Source organism: Grus americana, chromosome 2 (assembly GCF_028858705.1).
Source record: "Grus americana isolate bGruAme1 chromosome 2, bGruAme1.mat, whole genome shotgun sequence".
Taxonomy (NCBI): domain Eukaryota; kingdom Metazoa; phylum Chordata; class Aves; order Gruiformes; family Gruidae; genus Grus; species Grus americana.
Genome location: NC_072853.1, coordinates 56,094,341 through 56,112,909, shown reverse-complemented (window position 1 = coordinate 56,112,909; position 18,569 = coordinate 56,094,341). Strand labels below are relative to the sequence as shown.

Below are 18,569 nucleotides of genomic sequence, written 5' to 3'. Positions count from 1 at the left end.
AGGGAAGCACCACGCTCCTGAGAGGTAAGATGGCAGTGAGAGGCTGTTTCAGTAGCGTGAAGGCGTGCGTGCAGGCACAGGGGCTATTTACCAGTCTATGGCTGACCTTCATTCTGCTGTTTGTGACACAGCCATTCTGTTGTAGTCGACCTTGCCTCCTTTCAAAAAAAAGGGGCTTTTGTGTCCTTATTAACACTATTAGCACTGGCTGTTTTCTAATTCCGGATAATAATTGAGAAACTCTAATTACTGTAATTACTATGCTCCTGAGGTGAGGTTTTACTTTTTATAATTATTTCTAGTGATTTTTTTTGTAAATACTTTGTTATATTAAAAGCATGATAGACAATCATGAGTCCTCCAGTGCATTTATATATCAACCACCTCCACTGAATTTCATCAGTGCATTTCACCATTTATTAATCAGATATTACTAAATTTCTTCTGCCTCAAGCAAAAACAAGGAGTGGGAGAGAAAGTGACTACTGACAAATGACAAATGATGTGACATGCCAAGTTTGATTCTGCCAACCAAGTATTAGTACCAGCCCAACAAGAGCAAAGATGGAGGTGACAGCTAGATGGCACAATTGAATATATTCTAAATCTTCGCTGCCTTCTTCTTCTAACTCTTTGAGGAGGAAAGAAGTGTTTTAATGTGTGCAAACATTGAAACACTTCAAGAAGCAACTTGAGACTTTGGCCAGTACATAAAGACCTTGATCCAGTTCCCATTGCTTTCCACACAAGGATCCAGCTCTGTCTTTTGGAGTCTGTACTCCAGAGCAGTCTCTTGGAATGAGCAAGATGTTCTACTGTGTATATTTTCCCATCATTCCTACACTGGTGGGATAAAAAGTTTCGTTTCTTCTAGAATAATCCACCAGATTATGCTAAGTCTCTCATGAAAAGATGTTGTCTGAAATTACCTACTATCTTCAGTTGCTCTACCACTTACAAACATGACCACGGAGGTCTCTTGGATTAACATAATCCAAAATATATTATTTTGAAATAGCTTGTGGTCACACTGATGTATTTTTATGAGTCTTGGTTTTGCTTTTTACCTGTTAGTGTGTGGTTTGGAAAATTCTGATTCTTGCACTAAAATGTAGGCATATTATACCATTAATTACTTGTCATTCCTTTTTGCGAACTTCATTGTGAGTGGAAAGTTGTTGACCCCAGCATGAAGACAGACTTTTTTCCAAGGCTGCTTCAAGGGCTGCTTATTTTTTCAGATTTTTTGTAAAAGTTCTTATGTCAACCTAGGCCAATTTTAACTAAAATCCACTTCATCATCTGTTATCAAAGAACTGTTCATGCAACTCAGCAATGATTTTTCTAAATGACTGTGAGACCTCATTTAGATTTTAATAAACAGTCACATTCTAATGAGGTCTTCATAAAACTGACTAAATATGTTTAGAAATCATTAGCTTAAATTACCAGTACAAAAGTCTCCTTAGGGAGCCCTGCAGATTTTGTGATAAGACTTCTGGCAGATGGATTAGTATAACAGCACAAGTGAGTTCTGAATTTCCACACGAGCAGTGTAAATGTGAGTGACTGGGTAACAGGCTACTAGATAAAGAGCTTAATGTCCCTCAGGTGGGTTCATTAAAGAGAGAAAACAATCAAAACACATTTCTGTGCCATTTAAATACCAGGTGCACAGCAGTCTGCAGGTGCCAGAAACATTGACAAGGGTCCCTTGCTGGAACACACATGAGCTTAAAGGGATGCACGGTTTTGACAAGTGTGCCTCAGATAATGACAGATATTGGCAGATGTACCCGGACCCTGCTGGAGGGTAATGCGGGGACTGAGTCATTTGCAGCAGGTGCTTGTGTTAGGGACAGCCTCATGGTGATTCCTCCATCCGCAATTAAAACAGTCCTGATGCATAATGCTCCAGGGCAAGAAGCAAGTTCCTAGCACTGATTTAATGACTATCCAGCCAGTCCTGGTAAACAAATACACATACGCCCCCTCAATGATTAATTCATGAAGGACATACACTGTGTGGCAAACATGTTAAATAGATATTCCTCTTTCCTGAAAATATAAAGGAATTTTCCTCCTTGGCATACAATTGGTCAAGAGGGTTAAAAAAATAAAAATAAGAAACCCCTATAAATCTTCTATCAGCAATAGCAATTGAAATAGAAAACCTCAAGGTTGGGAAGGCGACAAGGTTTGCCATGCAGGAATGCTACCGAAAGGTCCATTAAAATCATTACTAAGCAAGGTGGCGCAGAGCTTGTGTTAGGGGTTGTGGGACAGATGGTGTGTTTGTAATATGCCTCCTTGTTGCTGATGGTTCCAGCTCTGGGAGCGGGACAGAAGCACCAACGGAGGAGTGGTTGCATTGTTCTGTGGCTCATACAATCTCATTTCCATTAAAAGCTCATTTCATTTTCTGCTCTCTGATCTCACCTATGTTGGCCTCCAGAGAAAAGTGAGAACAAAGTCATTTCTACCACTGCCAGAAACAACAAAGCTGCAGATCTGTATCCCACTAGGACTCTTGCACCCTGAAGAAATCTCCATGGTGGCCCAAACTGTTGCTTGCTGCTAAGGGAATGTGCTGCGTACCTAAACGCTGTGAGTTGAGGCTGCCAACAATGGCACCAAGACTGGCATCTCCCTGGCTGATACCTGACAGGACACTCTAATTGATGCTTTCAAATACTGACTTTAGGAAAACAGTATTCGGTTTCATGCAGTATGCTATTTTTGTTCTAAGGCTTGTGTATCCTTACTCTGAAAACATCCCTTTTTGTGTGCTTGGGTACTTATGAATGTGTAAAAAGCTTTAACGAAGAGGTTTGCTGGAGAGCTTCCTATTCTTACAAATCCATCCGTTTTGAATTGATATGTGACCATCCAACTATTTCTACCTTCTCCCTCACTCAAGGGACTGAATTTTTAGAGCGGCCTCCATGATCCTTTTTTGCCTCTGCAATTAGTCGTACATGTGTTCCTGCAGCAGGTGTTAATTGCAGTCACAAACCCCATCTTTTTTATATCTAAAAATAATACTGGCACCTGATCTGTTGGCAGGCTTAGGCACACAGATATCTAAACGTTAGGATTTATATTAACAATTGGCAAAGGACATAAGGAAGACTAAACTGAGATTGTAAAACTGGACTTGCTAAAAAGGAGACAAGATCCAACATTTTGACTCACACCACATAAACAGTGCTTGCTCTCCTCATGCAAATGCCACAGGGCAGAGGGGTATCAGCCACTCCACCGCCGTGAAATTAAAAACATCTCTTAAAACCATGTGGCTCACACCAAGATATGTGCACTTGACTTCTTATTTCAACACTTTGATTTACAATAATTGCAGTAGTGGCAATAAAAGCAGTGATGGGTTTGTTTTTTTTTTTTTTTCATTCCAAATGAAAGCTAGACACCCAGTTCCCAAGCAAATTTTCTTGAAGAAAACATCCCAGATGAGAACTAAGACACCAGTGTATAGATAAAGCAGTAAATTAAAAGACTCAGTTATTGATGGTTGTAAGAAACAAAGAAAATGGTTCCATTCAATACTTGTTGAAAACAAAATTAGCCATAATGACTTGAGTAGGAGGCCTGCTTTAGAAGTTATCAAGCAGAGAAAGAAAAGTACACAGTATCAGCCAGGTAAGTCAGGCTTTCCTTTACTACTCAGCTCCTGAAGAAGACTTCCTGGTCAACGAATTTAATGTACTAATGAGTAAAACTAATTTTTTCTGTTTTAGTCCAGAAGGCTTACAGGAAGGAAAATGCAAACAAACCAGATATTGATTTAGACTAATATACTATGAAGAAGGTGCAATTTCATAGTTTAACTACTTATCTCAGTAATCTGTTTCAGAATTACTCCCCCTCGGCCTCCCTTTAAAAAAAGATGACTCCATACCTTGTTCTGTAACCAGTTCCCTGGTTTCCCTTAACAGAAATGGTATGTCGAAGATATATACAAAGGCATGACGCTTTCCCTCCTTGGCAGTCTTTGCAGGCTGTGCTTTACCGAATGCAGCTTTATCAGTTATTTTTTCATTGTGCTAATGTTATCAAAGCCAAGCATCCAAGGCATGTTTAAAAGTAATTGATAATGAACCTCTTAGCATAGGCAGTCATAAATATTTTATGTGCTATACTCAGTATACAAGCATCTTGTTGGTCTGCTATTTAATTTCCAAAAGCAAACACCTTGGAAGTCTTTCATTGTTTTAAGTACAAAAATCACTTACCCTTCCCACTTCTACGAGATTAGTAACCATGATAATGCTGGCTGTGTTTTCATGCCATACCATTCTCCAAAAGTCATATATTGTCTCCTGCATTGGTCCTGAAACAATAAATCAAAGGAAAAGTTACTATCTGAAAGTCTCATGATTGGAAGCTTGTCTCTGGGGTACTCCGAGAAACCGTGACTATACACATATATTCATATCACTATCATCATATTTTTCATTTAGGGTCAATTTCTTTTCTGTCAACCCACCTACCTGCATTTCAGTATTTTTCCCCTGAAACAGTGCTCTGACAGAAAGTTAGTTCTCCAGCATTTAGGTATTTATCTCCATAATACCCAGAAGTGGAATTATAAAAAATGGATAACATTACTCTTTCTCTTAACAATTGGATGATAACCTAGGGAAGGTGCATTTGGAATGAAATGAGCCTCAATGGACTATGTGGCCTTTCCTGGTTTCTAATATTTTTCTTAGTATACACTATCCATCAAATTACCCCAGCTCCTAAATTGTACTTCCTGAAGTGAGACAGAAGTTATAGTTCTCTCCTGCAGTAGATCACTTTGCAAAACAGCGGGGAAAGCGGTAAAGAACCCTGGGATGCCACGGCAGCCACGGCCACTGCAGCGCTTTCCCCAACAACCTGTGCACTTTTGTAGGCGAACACACAGAACTTCCTCTAGCGTCACGCTAAAGCTGAGTACCAGCCCACAGGAAACGTTACAGAAATGTAAAATGTTGAGAACAACCACATCACTTTGCGTATGCCGGGTCCTGTCTGTTTCTAACCCACATATCTTACCCATGACGTTCGGTGTGCCACTCTGATTTTAAACCACTGCTTTAAAATCACTGATCCAATAGAATAAGCAAATGTAAAACACTATCAGGTACTATAAACTTAACATTGATACTGAATCCATTACTGAACTGCCACACTGCAGGAAGCAATTAGTGGTTTATTTAGAGGAATGCCTTAAAACAGCTAATAGGAGGACAAATGGATAATGTATTGGCCTAAATGTTCCTCTAGTGAACAAACCAACATGCTTAAAGCATTACAAAACCATACAGTGACAGATTTGGGTAGTCTGGTACCAATGTTTTGGTACTTTGAGCTCTCTTCGAAAACAAAATTTTCACTCTGAAAGTCAACTACTTAGTGAAAAATGTAGCGATATTTTATTACTTGTCCTAGTTTCAGCTGGGATACAGTTAATTTTCTTCCTAGTAGTGGGTATAGTGCTGTGTTTTGGATTTAAGATGAGAATAATGTTGATAACACACTGGTATTTTGGTTGTTGCTAGACAATTTTTTCACTAAGTAAAGGACTTTTCAGCTTCTCATACTGCCCCGTCAGCGAGGAGGCTGGGGGTGCACAAGAAGCTGGGAGGGGACACAGCCAGGACAGTTGACCCAAACTGGTGAAAGGGATATTCCATACCATGTGATGTCATGCTCAGAATACAATTTGGGAGAAGCTGGCTGGGGGTTTAGACCATGGCTTGGGAACTAGCTGGGCATTGACGGTCTGCGGGTGGTGAGCAATTGTGCTGTGCATCACTTGTTTTGTATATTCTTTTATCATCATTATTATTATTATTTATTATCATCATCATCTTCCTTTTCTATCATATGAAACTGTCTTTATCTCAACCCATGAATTTTACTTTCTTTTTTCCCGATTCTGTCACCTATCCCACAGCGTGGAGGGGAGTGAGTGAATGGCTGTGTGGGTGTTTTAGCTGCCGGCTGGGTTAAACCACGACATTATTATATTATCATGGCAGGGGGTTGGACTAGATGAACTTTGAAGGTCCCTTCCAACCCAAACCATTCTGTGATTCTATGACTTTGTGATTTTATGGTATTATAGGCAAGTCAAAACCAACTCACTAGGCAAATAACATCACAGTTATGACATAACTTAGAACTCCAGTTTAAGATGATGGTAATAGTCTAAAACCTCTGAGTTTTTAAAATTTCTTTTTATTTTCAGCAATTTCAAAGGACAATTTTATCATCCATAATTTGCATAGACCATTTAAAGAAGTTATGTATTCTCCCCCTTACTTTCTCTGCTTTTAAAAATGCTGCATATATAGTTTCACAGGTTTCCCTGTAGTCACTCAGGTTGTCTTTTACTTGCTTTGGTGGTTCATATAACAGGAGAAAAAGCCATTTAAAAAACCAGGAAGCTATGACTGTTAGAACACAAGAAATGTCAGAAGGTCTCAGAGTAGAAATATCAGGAGAATCTATAAGTACAGTTTCTGAAATTACCAAAGTTGAGCTGATGTGGCTACAAAACTGACACCCCCCCCCTTTTTTTTCCTTTAATTTACAGCATAAAACAGTTGATACTTTTGTGAGATTTCATTCTGAAGTATGACAAGAGTTAAGTCACTCTCCATCATATGGGAATTTTCAATAAGTAATTTACATCTACTGAAGTGTCCTGGATATGGAATACAGACGTGGTCCAAATGCAATTTTGAATGTCACAGTATGATAATTAATATACATTATAGTGAAAGTTTAACTTGCGTGTGTTTTAATAATGTAAGATTCAATATAGCTTTTTTGGCAATTAAAGTCACAACAGCGTTAGAAAGGTTTTGGGCCAACCTCTCCTACTGGTAAAAGGAAGGAGACTATTTTACTCACTGTAGGAAAATACTATCTCTGCATAGCTCCTTCCTTCCTCTCAAATCTCAAACAAGTATTCAGCAAAATTACTATTGCTATCATCTTTGAAGGAGTGTAGCTAAAAATAGGATTAGGGAAAGGCAGTTTTCCACAGAGCAGTGTCCTGGAAAGAGTCTGCCTATTCATGACACATTATTAAGATTATTTAAGCTTGATCGAGGACAAAAAATAACACCACTATTGCTTCAAGAATCCTGATTCGCAACCTGGTTTAATGGAGAAAATCTAAATGGCTCCACTGCATTCTGTCACCACAGGTTTATGTGATGTTTCAACATTATGCATCTGAATATGTTTTCAGTAAAGCTGCAGGAAAGGTGAGAAAAGATCCTCTGTCCACACAGCCCTCTTCCTTCCCTTGCAAGAAGCCAGAATCTCTGAGAAACTGAGGGGCAACGTGGCAAGTTTCTTTATGTATTATTTCAGTTTTCTTTCCTACAGATTCACTTGAGATACAAGATGGTTGGGCCCTACTTTGTAACAGTCATTTCCTTTTCACAGCTCTGGGATAACCTGCAACAATTTATTCCTGGTTTTTGGGGGGTTTTTTTTGGGTTTTGATTTTGGGTTTTTTTTTTCTTTCTACAGACAGCATAATTTGTCTTGTGATTTAATGATTCCTACATTTCAGATCCTGAAATCACCAATTACAACTGGGGAGAGATCCTAAACACTGATTTCTTCCTGAGATTTTGAATTTGTCATTCTCTATAAAGAAAAAAAAGATAATAAATTATGAGAAAAATCAGTCTTTAGAAAAAGTAATAGCATTTTTCAGGCCAGAGAAAGAGCTGAGCTCTGATAAGTCTTTCAAGCTTGATTCCAAATATTCTTCTAGAAGAAATGTCCTATTCTGCAGTGCAGAGTACGCTCTTCTCAGTCTTACTATCCAAATGATAAGACAATCATAATTAAAAGTGCTTGAGCGGATTTCCTGCTCTCCTCAAGCATCCTCAAGTGTTTTCTTGCTTTTCCTCTCCAATTCTTACATGTAGCCTCCAAAATTCTTTCATGTTCAGGACACTGAAAGGAAAAAAAACACCCAAAAACCTACCTTAAAGTGTCAGAAAGTAATTCTTTTCTACCCCATTTTTCTTTTCTTCTTGACATTTTTCAAATTATTTTCTGACATATGAATAAATTATTACTTGTCTCCAGCCAGAATTGAAAAGCATTAGAGGCTAGGTAGGGTTGGAGGATTTATTGTCATGAAGAACTGAACAATTTGATTCCAGAGACTCGTGGTAGGGAGAGAAAGAGCCTATAATTGTTCTAAGCATCAACTTAACAGATGTGTGCACAATAGGCAGGAAGGTTATTCTCAGCAGTTGCCCCCTTGCGGGAGGAGAAGGTCTGAAGAGAAGGTACTGTGCTGCCTTACAGTAAGCCTGAGGCGTAACCCATTAGCTACACAATATAGTAGCTGATATCAAAGATTTCTACTGTGAAAAAAAAAAAAAAAGAAATCAACAACATACTGCAACCAGAAGATGAAAAGCAAAGGAAAAGAAGAAAAAGAAACCAACTCTCCAAACCTCAAGCTAATTAAAAGCATTATTGAAACAAACTCAACAGAAATGATCAGTTGTGTATATCACAACTGTTAGTTGTATTACTAGCAGTTGTTAGTCGCTGCTCTGGGAATGCAAACATATTAGGAAATGGAAAATCACACAGCTTGTAAGAATGGTTTAAACTTTTAAGAAGCTGCTTCTGTAGAGAGAGCTTTCTAGAGCCTCTATTTCTGCTTGTTATTGTGAGAATCCAGTTCTAACAACTGGCATTGCTGCTGGGGTATGTGATCAATTCAAATGTGATAAACTAGCCCAGAATACAGGAAAAAGTATTCAGATGTAGGAAAGAAAGCAAACACACAAAGAAACAAGTAAAACCTGAATCCTGAAATAGTCCCAGCACTTACTCAGACAGGACTTGTAAATCTATGGGTCATTTTTCAATTTCTAGAAAAGCAAGCAGCTTAAACAAGGAACAAATAGCTTCTGAAACATTTTTCTAGCGTAGAATGTCAAATCCACGAGCTAATGCTGGGTCCACCTGAGACCAAATCCAACGATAGCTATTAAAGCTAGAAACGTGCAGGAAATGAATAGATACCTTTAAGGTCCAAAGGCTCCCCAGGGACAGTGCAGGGGCACTGGTAGCCGTGAGCATGTGTTGATGGAGGCAGCAGACAGACGAGATACAAGACTTATATCTGCAGCGGTTAAATTCCATCTTGAGAAGAGGGCAATAAACCTCTGTCCAGCGAGTAGATGCGTCCACCCAGCATGAGGAGGTGGTTATAAAGTGGTCCCCTCACCTCACAGTTACTGCAGTTTCTAGTAGCAATGACAACTGTCTTCACATTTTACTGAAGCAAAGCTTGCTGCTTGCTATTGCAACTGCCTGCAACTTGAGCACTCAAGGACAACTAGCTACTATGCCGGTGTAGAGGGAACTGCATTTTAGCCCTCATTCTTCGCTATGGATGATCCCTTCAAAATGAACTTGAGATACAGTATTTTTTTTCTTATTAACAGATACGGTTGCATGGCAAAAAAAAGCCCAAAAGCAATGATTTCTTTTGCAAATGCACTGTCAAAAAACCTCAAGCCCATTATAGCGCAGAAATTGTTCAAAATAAACATGAGAGTATAACACCAGGGATTAAAAAAAAAATAATTACTGGAGAACAGAATACAAGCTAATAGATTAAAAACTTCAAGAATGCTCCTTTTCTTAATGAACCTCTTTAATGGGACAGACTAGCTGTTAGTAGGATAACTTACAGAGAATTTCACAGGAGGAAGCAAAATTACAGAGTTACTAATGCTCTGCCAGTCCAGTGATCTGATAATCCAAAAGTGCATGTTATTTGCTCTTTTAACCACGCTAGAATTCAGAGGTAAGAACTAAATGCCCTTTCAGAAAAAGTTATGTAAAAAACTGCAGTTAAATGTTACTTTAAACTATAAATATCACTGACTGCGGGCAAGAGAACATCTCCCTTAACTGAAATACATTTTTCCCTACTCAGTAAGGCAACGTGCCCAAGATTTTATCAACAGGAATCTGCAGGCGCATCATTATGTGATCAGGTTTTCATGAGCGTTCAGTTCTGTAAGCCTCCCAGTTACCTCACGGGAAGCCCTTCAGAGGTCAGCAGCTCTGCAAACCTGGACACCTCTTTGTGTGACCAGGTGTAGGAGTGTAAGAGTGGGTCCCACTTTTTCATAAAGTGAAATGAAACATTTCTTGATCTTTCTGTCTAAAATAGTCAGCATACTATAAAGAAAAGAGATAGGTCCCAGTTGTGCTGATTTAGTCAGAACAATCATATCAACTGGCACGATAAACTGCTACTTCAGTACTTTTTTGTAACTCCTCGCCCCTGCCACACAGCAGTACAGCTGTATGCTGGCTCATCTCCACCCTCCCCAAATAAGCTGGTTTCTGAACGGAAGATACTTTGAAGATCTGATCAGTTGCTGATAATCTGATTTGTCAAGAGCAATCTTTACCATATGCTTGTTGAATAGGTATGGTAGCATGCATTTAACTGCCAGGAGTTCCTAAGGGTTTAGTGCCTCCATGGAGGCAAGCAAAGTCCAGAACAAAGCTCTGCTATCAACACTTAAGAAGCTCAGGCAGTGATCACGCAGTCTTTCTGCTTCTCTCAAAATAGGTTTAGACATTTGTTTTCTACCATAACATATACACTTAAATTGGCTTTAAAGGCTTATACAAGAGTCTGTTTTCATAGGCACAGTACGTATGTTCCTATAAATACTGTGAATAATTTTTAAGTCTGAAATAAAACTGTGGTCAAGATACCACTAAACCGTATGGGCCCACCACTCATCAATAGCTATCCAAATGCATATAGATCAGTCTTTCGTATTTTAGGGTGTCAAGAAAATAATGATGAAAGCGAATCAGTTCATTTAACCTGGATGCTTCCAATGCTTTAATTAAAGTCCTCCCAAGTCCGTTCCAGAAACTAAAACAGCATCGAGGGTAAAACGTACCCCAGCGTCACGCACCTCTTTACTTTTACTAAAGTCTCCTATAGCGCTGTAAGAATTTGCACACTAAAAGGCAACAGACGTTTGTACTGGCAAAACTTGGCCATAAATGCTTCAGTGTTATTTATTAATTGCTGGTTTCTAGCTGCCATACTTCAGTATTAATTATTATTTGTCGCTTCTGTGTATCCCAGCCCCAGACATTTTGTGCACTAAAGAATCTCAGTGAAATTATTAAACAAAAACCCTGTAATGAGCTGAAAAAACACAGTCTTGCTTTTATCACTTTATTTCATTTGACTTATAGTGTTGATACAGACTGTAATGGCATTTAAAATGCACTTTCTAATTTTAGCCTTACAAATATTAATTATTATGTAATCTTCGGCAGGGCTATATTGTAATTATACAGCTATGCTGGCTTTCCTGATAAAACTTCCTTGGAAATCTCTCTTGCACTGGAAAAATACAAATAAACAAAGCTGTGGATGAACTTCCAATGAGGTTGGGTCCCTATAAGTATGTTAAGCCAGCAGGCAGCCCAAGCAAGGAAGCCTGCTATGGCTACTCTTATGTGAGGTATGGAAAAAACCTCCCCCTCAGTTTTAAACCTTATTTTAACCAATTCCTCCATGGTAGTAGACTCAGAGATGGCGCAGAGAGGAGCCACTTGCTTGCAGAGGCAGTAATTAATTCATAGTCAGGTCAGAAAGAAGACCATTTTGTAAGCAAGAATTCTACCAGAACTTAATTAACAAACGAATAAAAAATGTTCAGTTGCTCCTAACACTAGTTTTAACCCAGGTTTCAGAATATACCATGCATATTAAATATATGCAGAATCTATATCTGGGTTGTAGTCAGTCCACCATTTCTTTTTTTGGCCTTTTGCAATGACACCACCTTACAATGCAAAAGAAAGAAAATGGAATGCAGCCACACCATCCCACAGTAAGTCACCTCAGCTACACTCAAGTGGGTTAATCAGGTCTGAGCTATGAATTTAAAATGTGCTTTTCATGATTTCCTCACCTTAGATGGATTGTCAATAAGAAACAGATCTGACTGAATCTTGTTAGCTTGACATTTCAGGAAAACGCTGCTTATACAGCAAGCTGAAATGCTTTATTGGGACAAATCCTGCTCAGTGCAGCTACTGGCAACGTAGGGGCTTTCTACAGTATCCTTTGCTCAGGAAAAACACAGCCTTCTCTCATTATCAGCCAAGGGATAGCACAGGGAATAGTAATTGGCTGATTTTCAAGCACAAACTAAATCCTACCTGCTTTGAGCTAGCCAGTCAGCAAGCCCTGCTGCCTGCACATCGTTGTGTGTGAAAATTGGCTTTCACAAAATGAAATTTTCAAAGTGCTTTCAAGTCCCATTAGCGTTCAACAAGGCTTAGATTACTAAGTGACTGAGGTGCACGTAGAAATTTTATCTATAGCTCCCATGAGACTGACCAGCGCTTTGGCTGGCTTTCTATACCACCTCCTCCTACATTTAGAGCAGTCAGCACTAGACCTTTCACACGATGAAGGAAAGGAGGAGATTGACCTGTAAATTCTCCACTTCTTTCCAAAGAACATATAAAAACATTTGGCCTGTAACATGCCATTTACAATGTACAGTAGTGATAAGCCCCAGTCCTATTGTTTTATGAAATATGTGCAAGCGTCTCACAGCTAGCTAAAATAAAAACAACCCTCTATTCTAAATTCCCAGTTTAATATAGAGATGCTTAAAAAAATATATCCTTTGAGTAATGACAAAACTGATTATTCCAGAGAATTTTTTCTTTAAAATTGCTCATTTCACAAAACTAGATAATCAGTTTGAAAATACATATTTTATAAGCATGTGTATATGCACATACATATCAACTATTGGCTAGAGCTGGATCATTTCTCTTGCTGGCATTTCGTCTGATCCTATTCTGCAGCGATTCTGTGGGTAGTCAGAAGGTTTCATGGGAATGTGGTATTTATTCTCTGGAATATCATACGGCATTTTCTTTTCTTTATTGATACAGATCTAACCAGGCTGGAAGAGTGCACATCTCTATGCATTATTTTCTCTGCATTATGGTACCATCTAGAAATCCCATTCTGGGACTGGAGCTCCACTGGAGCGGGAACTGCATTACATTTTAAATGTCCATGAATACACAAAAGGTGTTCATGCCCCTCACAGTCACAATCCAAACATACCTTGAGAGACAATAGGAAGCAGGGTAGGGTTCAAAATAACTGAACAGGCTTGGTATAATATACAGCAGCCACAATATGTCAGCTCCCTAGCCATTTCTGAATAATCTTACCCGTCCCTGCTCCACATTAGTATTTCCACCATGTTCAGAAATAAGCCATTGCTGCACTTAAACATATTTTTAAGTCTGAGACCAGACTTTATGTGTGCACTCTTGGCAGGTGCTATTTAAGACATTTTTATAACACTACAGCTAGTGCTACCAGCTAACTTTCCATCTAATAAAGTGTTACACACTTATTGATTGACATTTCTCCACTGCTAAATTTCCAATACTAGCTCAGTTTGTTCTGTATCAACAAAATAAAATGGAAATGCCATATGATTTCCCAAAGAATAAATAGCACATTCCCGTAACACCTTTTGACTACTCACAGAAGTACTGCAGACTGGAAACAGAGGAACTGGCAGCAACAGAAATGGTCCAGATTTATCCAGTTAACCTGAGATCAGGCAAAGCTGAATGCAATAAAAGCTGTGTACATAGTACTACTGGCCATGTATGTACCATTACGCCATTCAAGAAAACTGCTTTTTCTGATCTCACCTGCAGGGCATTAAAAAACCAAACCAAACAATGTAGGTGTAGTTTAATGCAGTTCATCCAGTACAACTGAAGAACTTCTTTCATGCTTTTGTTTGCCACACAGTGGGGATGTAAAATGGTCTGTTCCTCTCATTAACATTTTCTCAGACTGGATAAATCCAGTATCTTCCAAATTCTGCATTACCTGTAGCACTCCCGGCGGTTAGGGATCCCCTAGCGAGGGTTCTGTGGGATACCTGAAGAAGGCCAGAGTCTCGAATCTTTACCTCACACAGCTTTTAAGAGAGCACTGCTAGGCAATGGCTTGCAGGGAGTGTGTTTCAGTTTTTTCTGCTATGAAACAGGAATATTTTGAGTAACTAGAATTGTAACTAGAGGCCTTGACGTATTTTCCCAGTGGACTGTACTGGCTATAGAGAAATAGAGTTGGTCTCACTTGCACATGGACTCTCTTTCTCTCTATGCCCTACACACATTTAATTGTTTAATTACAGTCAAACAAGCCGGGAGAATGACAGGGGACTCGTGAGAAACTGAGATGCAGGTTCAAATTGATTCAGATCAAATAGCGACATGAGGTATTGGCTCTCCATCTGAGGTCATAGCTCTGACTGAAGGCTTATTTCACGAGCCTTGAACCCACATGTGAACATGAACTCTGTTTCAGTCCAACAGAAAGTTTCGGTTTAGCTGAATCAATGTTTTCCAGTAAGAAAGCTCTTTTAGTTTCTAATTTGCACATTCTTCTCAATAATGGTGATTTGTATCATAGAAACATGAATACCTATTAATCACTCATTCTAAATAGTCCATCTGAGCTTGGGAAGACTAACAAATATGGAATTTATTTTGTAAAAAACATGCTGCCTGTAATATTTCCAACTCAAAAATCTTAGGTAATTGACTTGTTGGACTGGGTTCTTCATATCAACTTGTAATGCAGAATCAATTTTGATGATGGATGAGAAGTTTAAGATCATTTTATCCCCTTCAGTAGAAGGTTCCTTAGGGAATGGACAAAAGAACCTAATTAGTCTTTTCCATTTCTACTTTCTATTTTCATGTTGAGTCAATCATAAGCATCAGGATGTAATAAAATCATCACTATTCTCTAGCTCAAAAATATGAGTTCATTTTGGCTACTTGTTTCTTTTATTTTTCCCCAAGGATCTTATTGTGAAGGAATATTGCTCATGCTTGTGAGTAAGATATTCAGATGCTGTATTTTTTAAACTTGTGCTGGGAGCTTAAGTGCATTAACATGAACACTTTACCCAGATGAACAAACAAGATAATTTAGTCTACATTAAAGCATAAGTAAAATGCTAGCAAAACCAAATTTGTCATAATTTATTATCCTGATAGGTATCTCATGAGTGAGATATATCACTCACAATATATTTTTCTATTTAAGGCTGGAGAATTTCGGTACATTCATTTCTTCCTCAGTCATAGAAAAATAGACAGAATCAAACATCAGTCAGATCAAGATGTGTGTGAAGGTCATTAACAAATAAATGTGTATCTGGATATTTTTTCCTTTTAACGTCAAGATAATCATGGTAAAAATTAAATCTGCATGACAACAAATTCTCTTAGCACTTATTTATTGTTATTTTTGGGAGCACATTGGTTATGTTCACCACTTCAAGTAGGAAAGGGCAACGCTAACCTTTTAATTCTATGTTTGATTATATTTTATGGGAGACTGCAGTATTTGATGTACACTGTAAACAAGGAAAGCCATTCGAACATGCGGAGTGTATTTGTGCTTAGTACAGACACAGTAGCACGAGCACGCTTGCAACAGAATGAGATTTAGCAGCAGCAGAGGGAATTTCCACAAAGTCTACATCTGAATATGCAACTGCACGGAAGAATACAGATGGATAGGGAGAGAAATTAATCCAATAAGCCTGTATCTTTTTTTTTTCAAAGGCAGTGCATCAAAATCACCCAGGCTGTCATGTGCATTGGTGGCCATATCAATATAGAGATTTTAGTTGCCACCAAAGGATACAGAATAGAGAAAAGATGACAGGTTTCAAAGATTGGGATATGGTGACAAGACAAAAATAAGCTGCCTTATTTGTTTCTTGATACATTTGTTTCCGAAATACATTCTGTTTGTAAATTTGCTACACTTTTTTTTTTTTTTTTTTTTTTCCCCAGCAAATGAGAAGACGGAGAAGCCTTCTTACGCCTGCTGCCAAGCTTCCACCAGGCTGCTGAAGACTGGCTGGAAAATAAACTTCACAGAAAAAAAGATGCTTTGACTACGTGATTTTCCAGACAAACTGCGTTTCTCTGCTCATCCTTCTGCTTTAGTATTAGGCTTCCCTGATTGACAGGCATGTTAACTGTACTCTGTCAAGAGTGCCAGGTACCTTCCCCATCAAGCCCAATTTATGGCTGATTCTTTATCGAGGACAGAAACCTTATCATCAAACATCAGCTTTCCATAATTTGCATCCCCCCAAAATGTGGATATGTGAGGTACATTTGTAAGGCCGATGCTGTACAAAAGGAATTCTAGTGCATAATCTAGGTAATTAGGAGTCTGAGCAGCAAATACACTAATACATGGCCATCTCCATAATGTTCTTTTCTGAAAGTGTGTTTGGATCACAAGGACAGTTTGCTCAGTTCTTGAGTTTCAGGTAGATGATAACTTCCTCGTTTCCAGGACATATTTCATAGTCACATTTTTTAAAAGAGGAGAAATATATTACTTTTCACGCAATCTTCTATTTTCTGCAATACAACCTTGAAACATTTCCTTTTGCCTGATTCGCCTCTTTGTCTACTTAATTACTGCAGTCTCTCATTTTTCTTACTTCTTAATTCTGATATGCAAAAGCCTGTTGTAGCTGTTCTAAACCAACTTCACAACAGAGAAATCAAACCAATATCTTGCCTTTGAGACAGAGATCTATATATGCTCTGAAGACCTTTATGTCTGATTTCCTGCTGCTCAATCTTTGCAGGGGAGAGGACAAGATTGCTTTTTTCTTCCTCTGTGGCTTTGACAATGGATTAGAGAAAAATCATCAGTTTCTCCAAATGTTGTTTCACAAGCCACATTAAAAGAACAGCCTGCATGGGAGGGAATTTATATTAGCAAATAAATATTAAATAATTATTATAATTTCTAGAGCTTATTTGTACTTTCAAATAATTTCTAAAGGTTTATGAAAGGCAGGCATGTATTCTATGCAAAATGTAGCCACACGTATGTGAAGAAGAATGTAAGCAGTTCTACCTAGTAATGGATCTATCGGCAGTTTTCCAACAATGCTCCTGTTTCGCTTGGCCTGCACACGCATTCAGAGAAGCGACACGCTGCAACAGAGCCGAAGCCAATTTTGTATCTATTAGAAAACTATGCTAGCTCTGCATTTACAGCCTTCTACACTGAATGGAAAGCAACAGGGGCATCTCATTCCCTGTGCAGACAAAACTACCACACGGCTGATTAAGAAAAAGACAGAAAAATAGAGGAATCATGAAAATGATGAAAGATAACTGTTCTAATACAGTTATCACTAAAATCTCCTATTATAAACAAAGAGGCAGAGAGAAACTCTGGTATTCTCATGTATCATAATGTGCAACTGTTGAAACGTGTTGAATTTGATAGTTACCAGTTTTTACTACACACTGTCTCTTTGTTCTCAACACTCAAGAAAGTACCAACTTTTAAAAGGTGCTCAAATGTTGCAATTGTCATCATCAGCCTTCGGTGGGAAATGGTAGTAAGAGAGCTCTGGTGAATTTGCTATATGGCTTCACAATATAAGCTGGAGATATCACTTCCATATGTAAAGGGTGTATTACTTCTGTAAGCATTTGGCTATGGGAAAAAAAGTAACTGCTTTGCCATTCGTCACTACTGTTTCAATGCAGGTGAAGGACACGTTTCAGAAAGCCTTGCCTATTCAGCGTAGTGCTCAAGAATGAGTTTAGCTCCTTCACTGAAGACAGATGGTTTCAATCACCTTTTTAACGTTTTGATGATTAAGAAGTAAAGAACAGCATCAAACACAGTTGAATCTTCAAGATTAATACAGGTGTACAGAATTCAATCACTTTGAATATATATCAGGAAATCAGCCTGACTACCCTACATCCTGAAAAAATGACAGCATATATAAAGCTGAAAAATTGCATAGAACTATCTTGCTTCATTTTTTTTCCCCTCAATTCTCCCTGAAGTCATTTCAAATGTTAATTTTCATCTGGAGGCTAAAACCAAGGCAGTAAAAGTTTCTTTGTGAAGATAGGTGTGGAGCTTCCACACTGCTGTGGTTCTGACAATTTTCTGCAACATAAAAACAAAAAACATGCCAAGGAAGTTAAGAGTATTATTATTCAAAGCAATATTTCTGCTTCAGATCCCTGAAAGGGAACTTTCAGTTTGAAAGAAAATGTATTTTTGTTTCTGAAAACCCTTATTAAAATGTTCACACAACATATACAGTTGTGTGTGGAAGAAAGACACGTATTTTGCAGAAAAGAGAAGGAATATGAAAGGGGTTATTACAGTGGCAAGTTTATGCTGCTGTAGTGAAGACTGTAAACACTTCCATTGTAAATATTTATTTTCAGAAGTTTATAATTCACACCTAAAAAACTCCTCCTGACTGAAACTTGACTTGATGTCTGTCTCCATAATCAGCAATACACAAAGTGAAACAGTTTAGCATCTGCTTTAAAATTCGATATAGACAAAAAAGAGGTTGCAAGGCTACACTGGGCTTTTA

General features: G+C 38.3%; 1 protein-coding gene across 10 annotated transcripts in view; it reads right to left on the bottom strand.

Moving 5' to 3' along the window:
* The window catches only part of PTPRM (protein tyrosine phosphatase receptor type M), a 502,968-nt gene that overhangs the window by 31,839 nt on the left and 452,560 nt on the right, over nt 1-18,569 (bottom strand). For all 10 annotated transcript variants that reach the window (XM_054814410.1, XM_054814411.1, XM_054814416.1 and 7 more), the window contains one exon: nt 4,251-4,348. In XM_054814410.1, the coding sequence (XP_054670385.1) occupies nt 4,251-4,348 (98 nt within the window). The remainder of the gene's footprint in view (nt 1-4,250; nt 4,349-18,569) is intronic.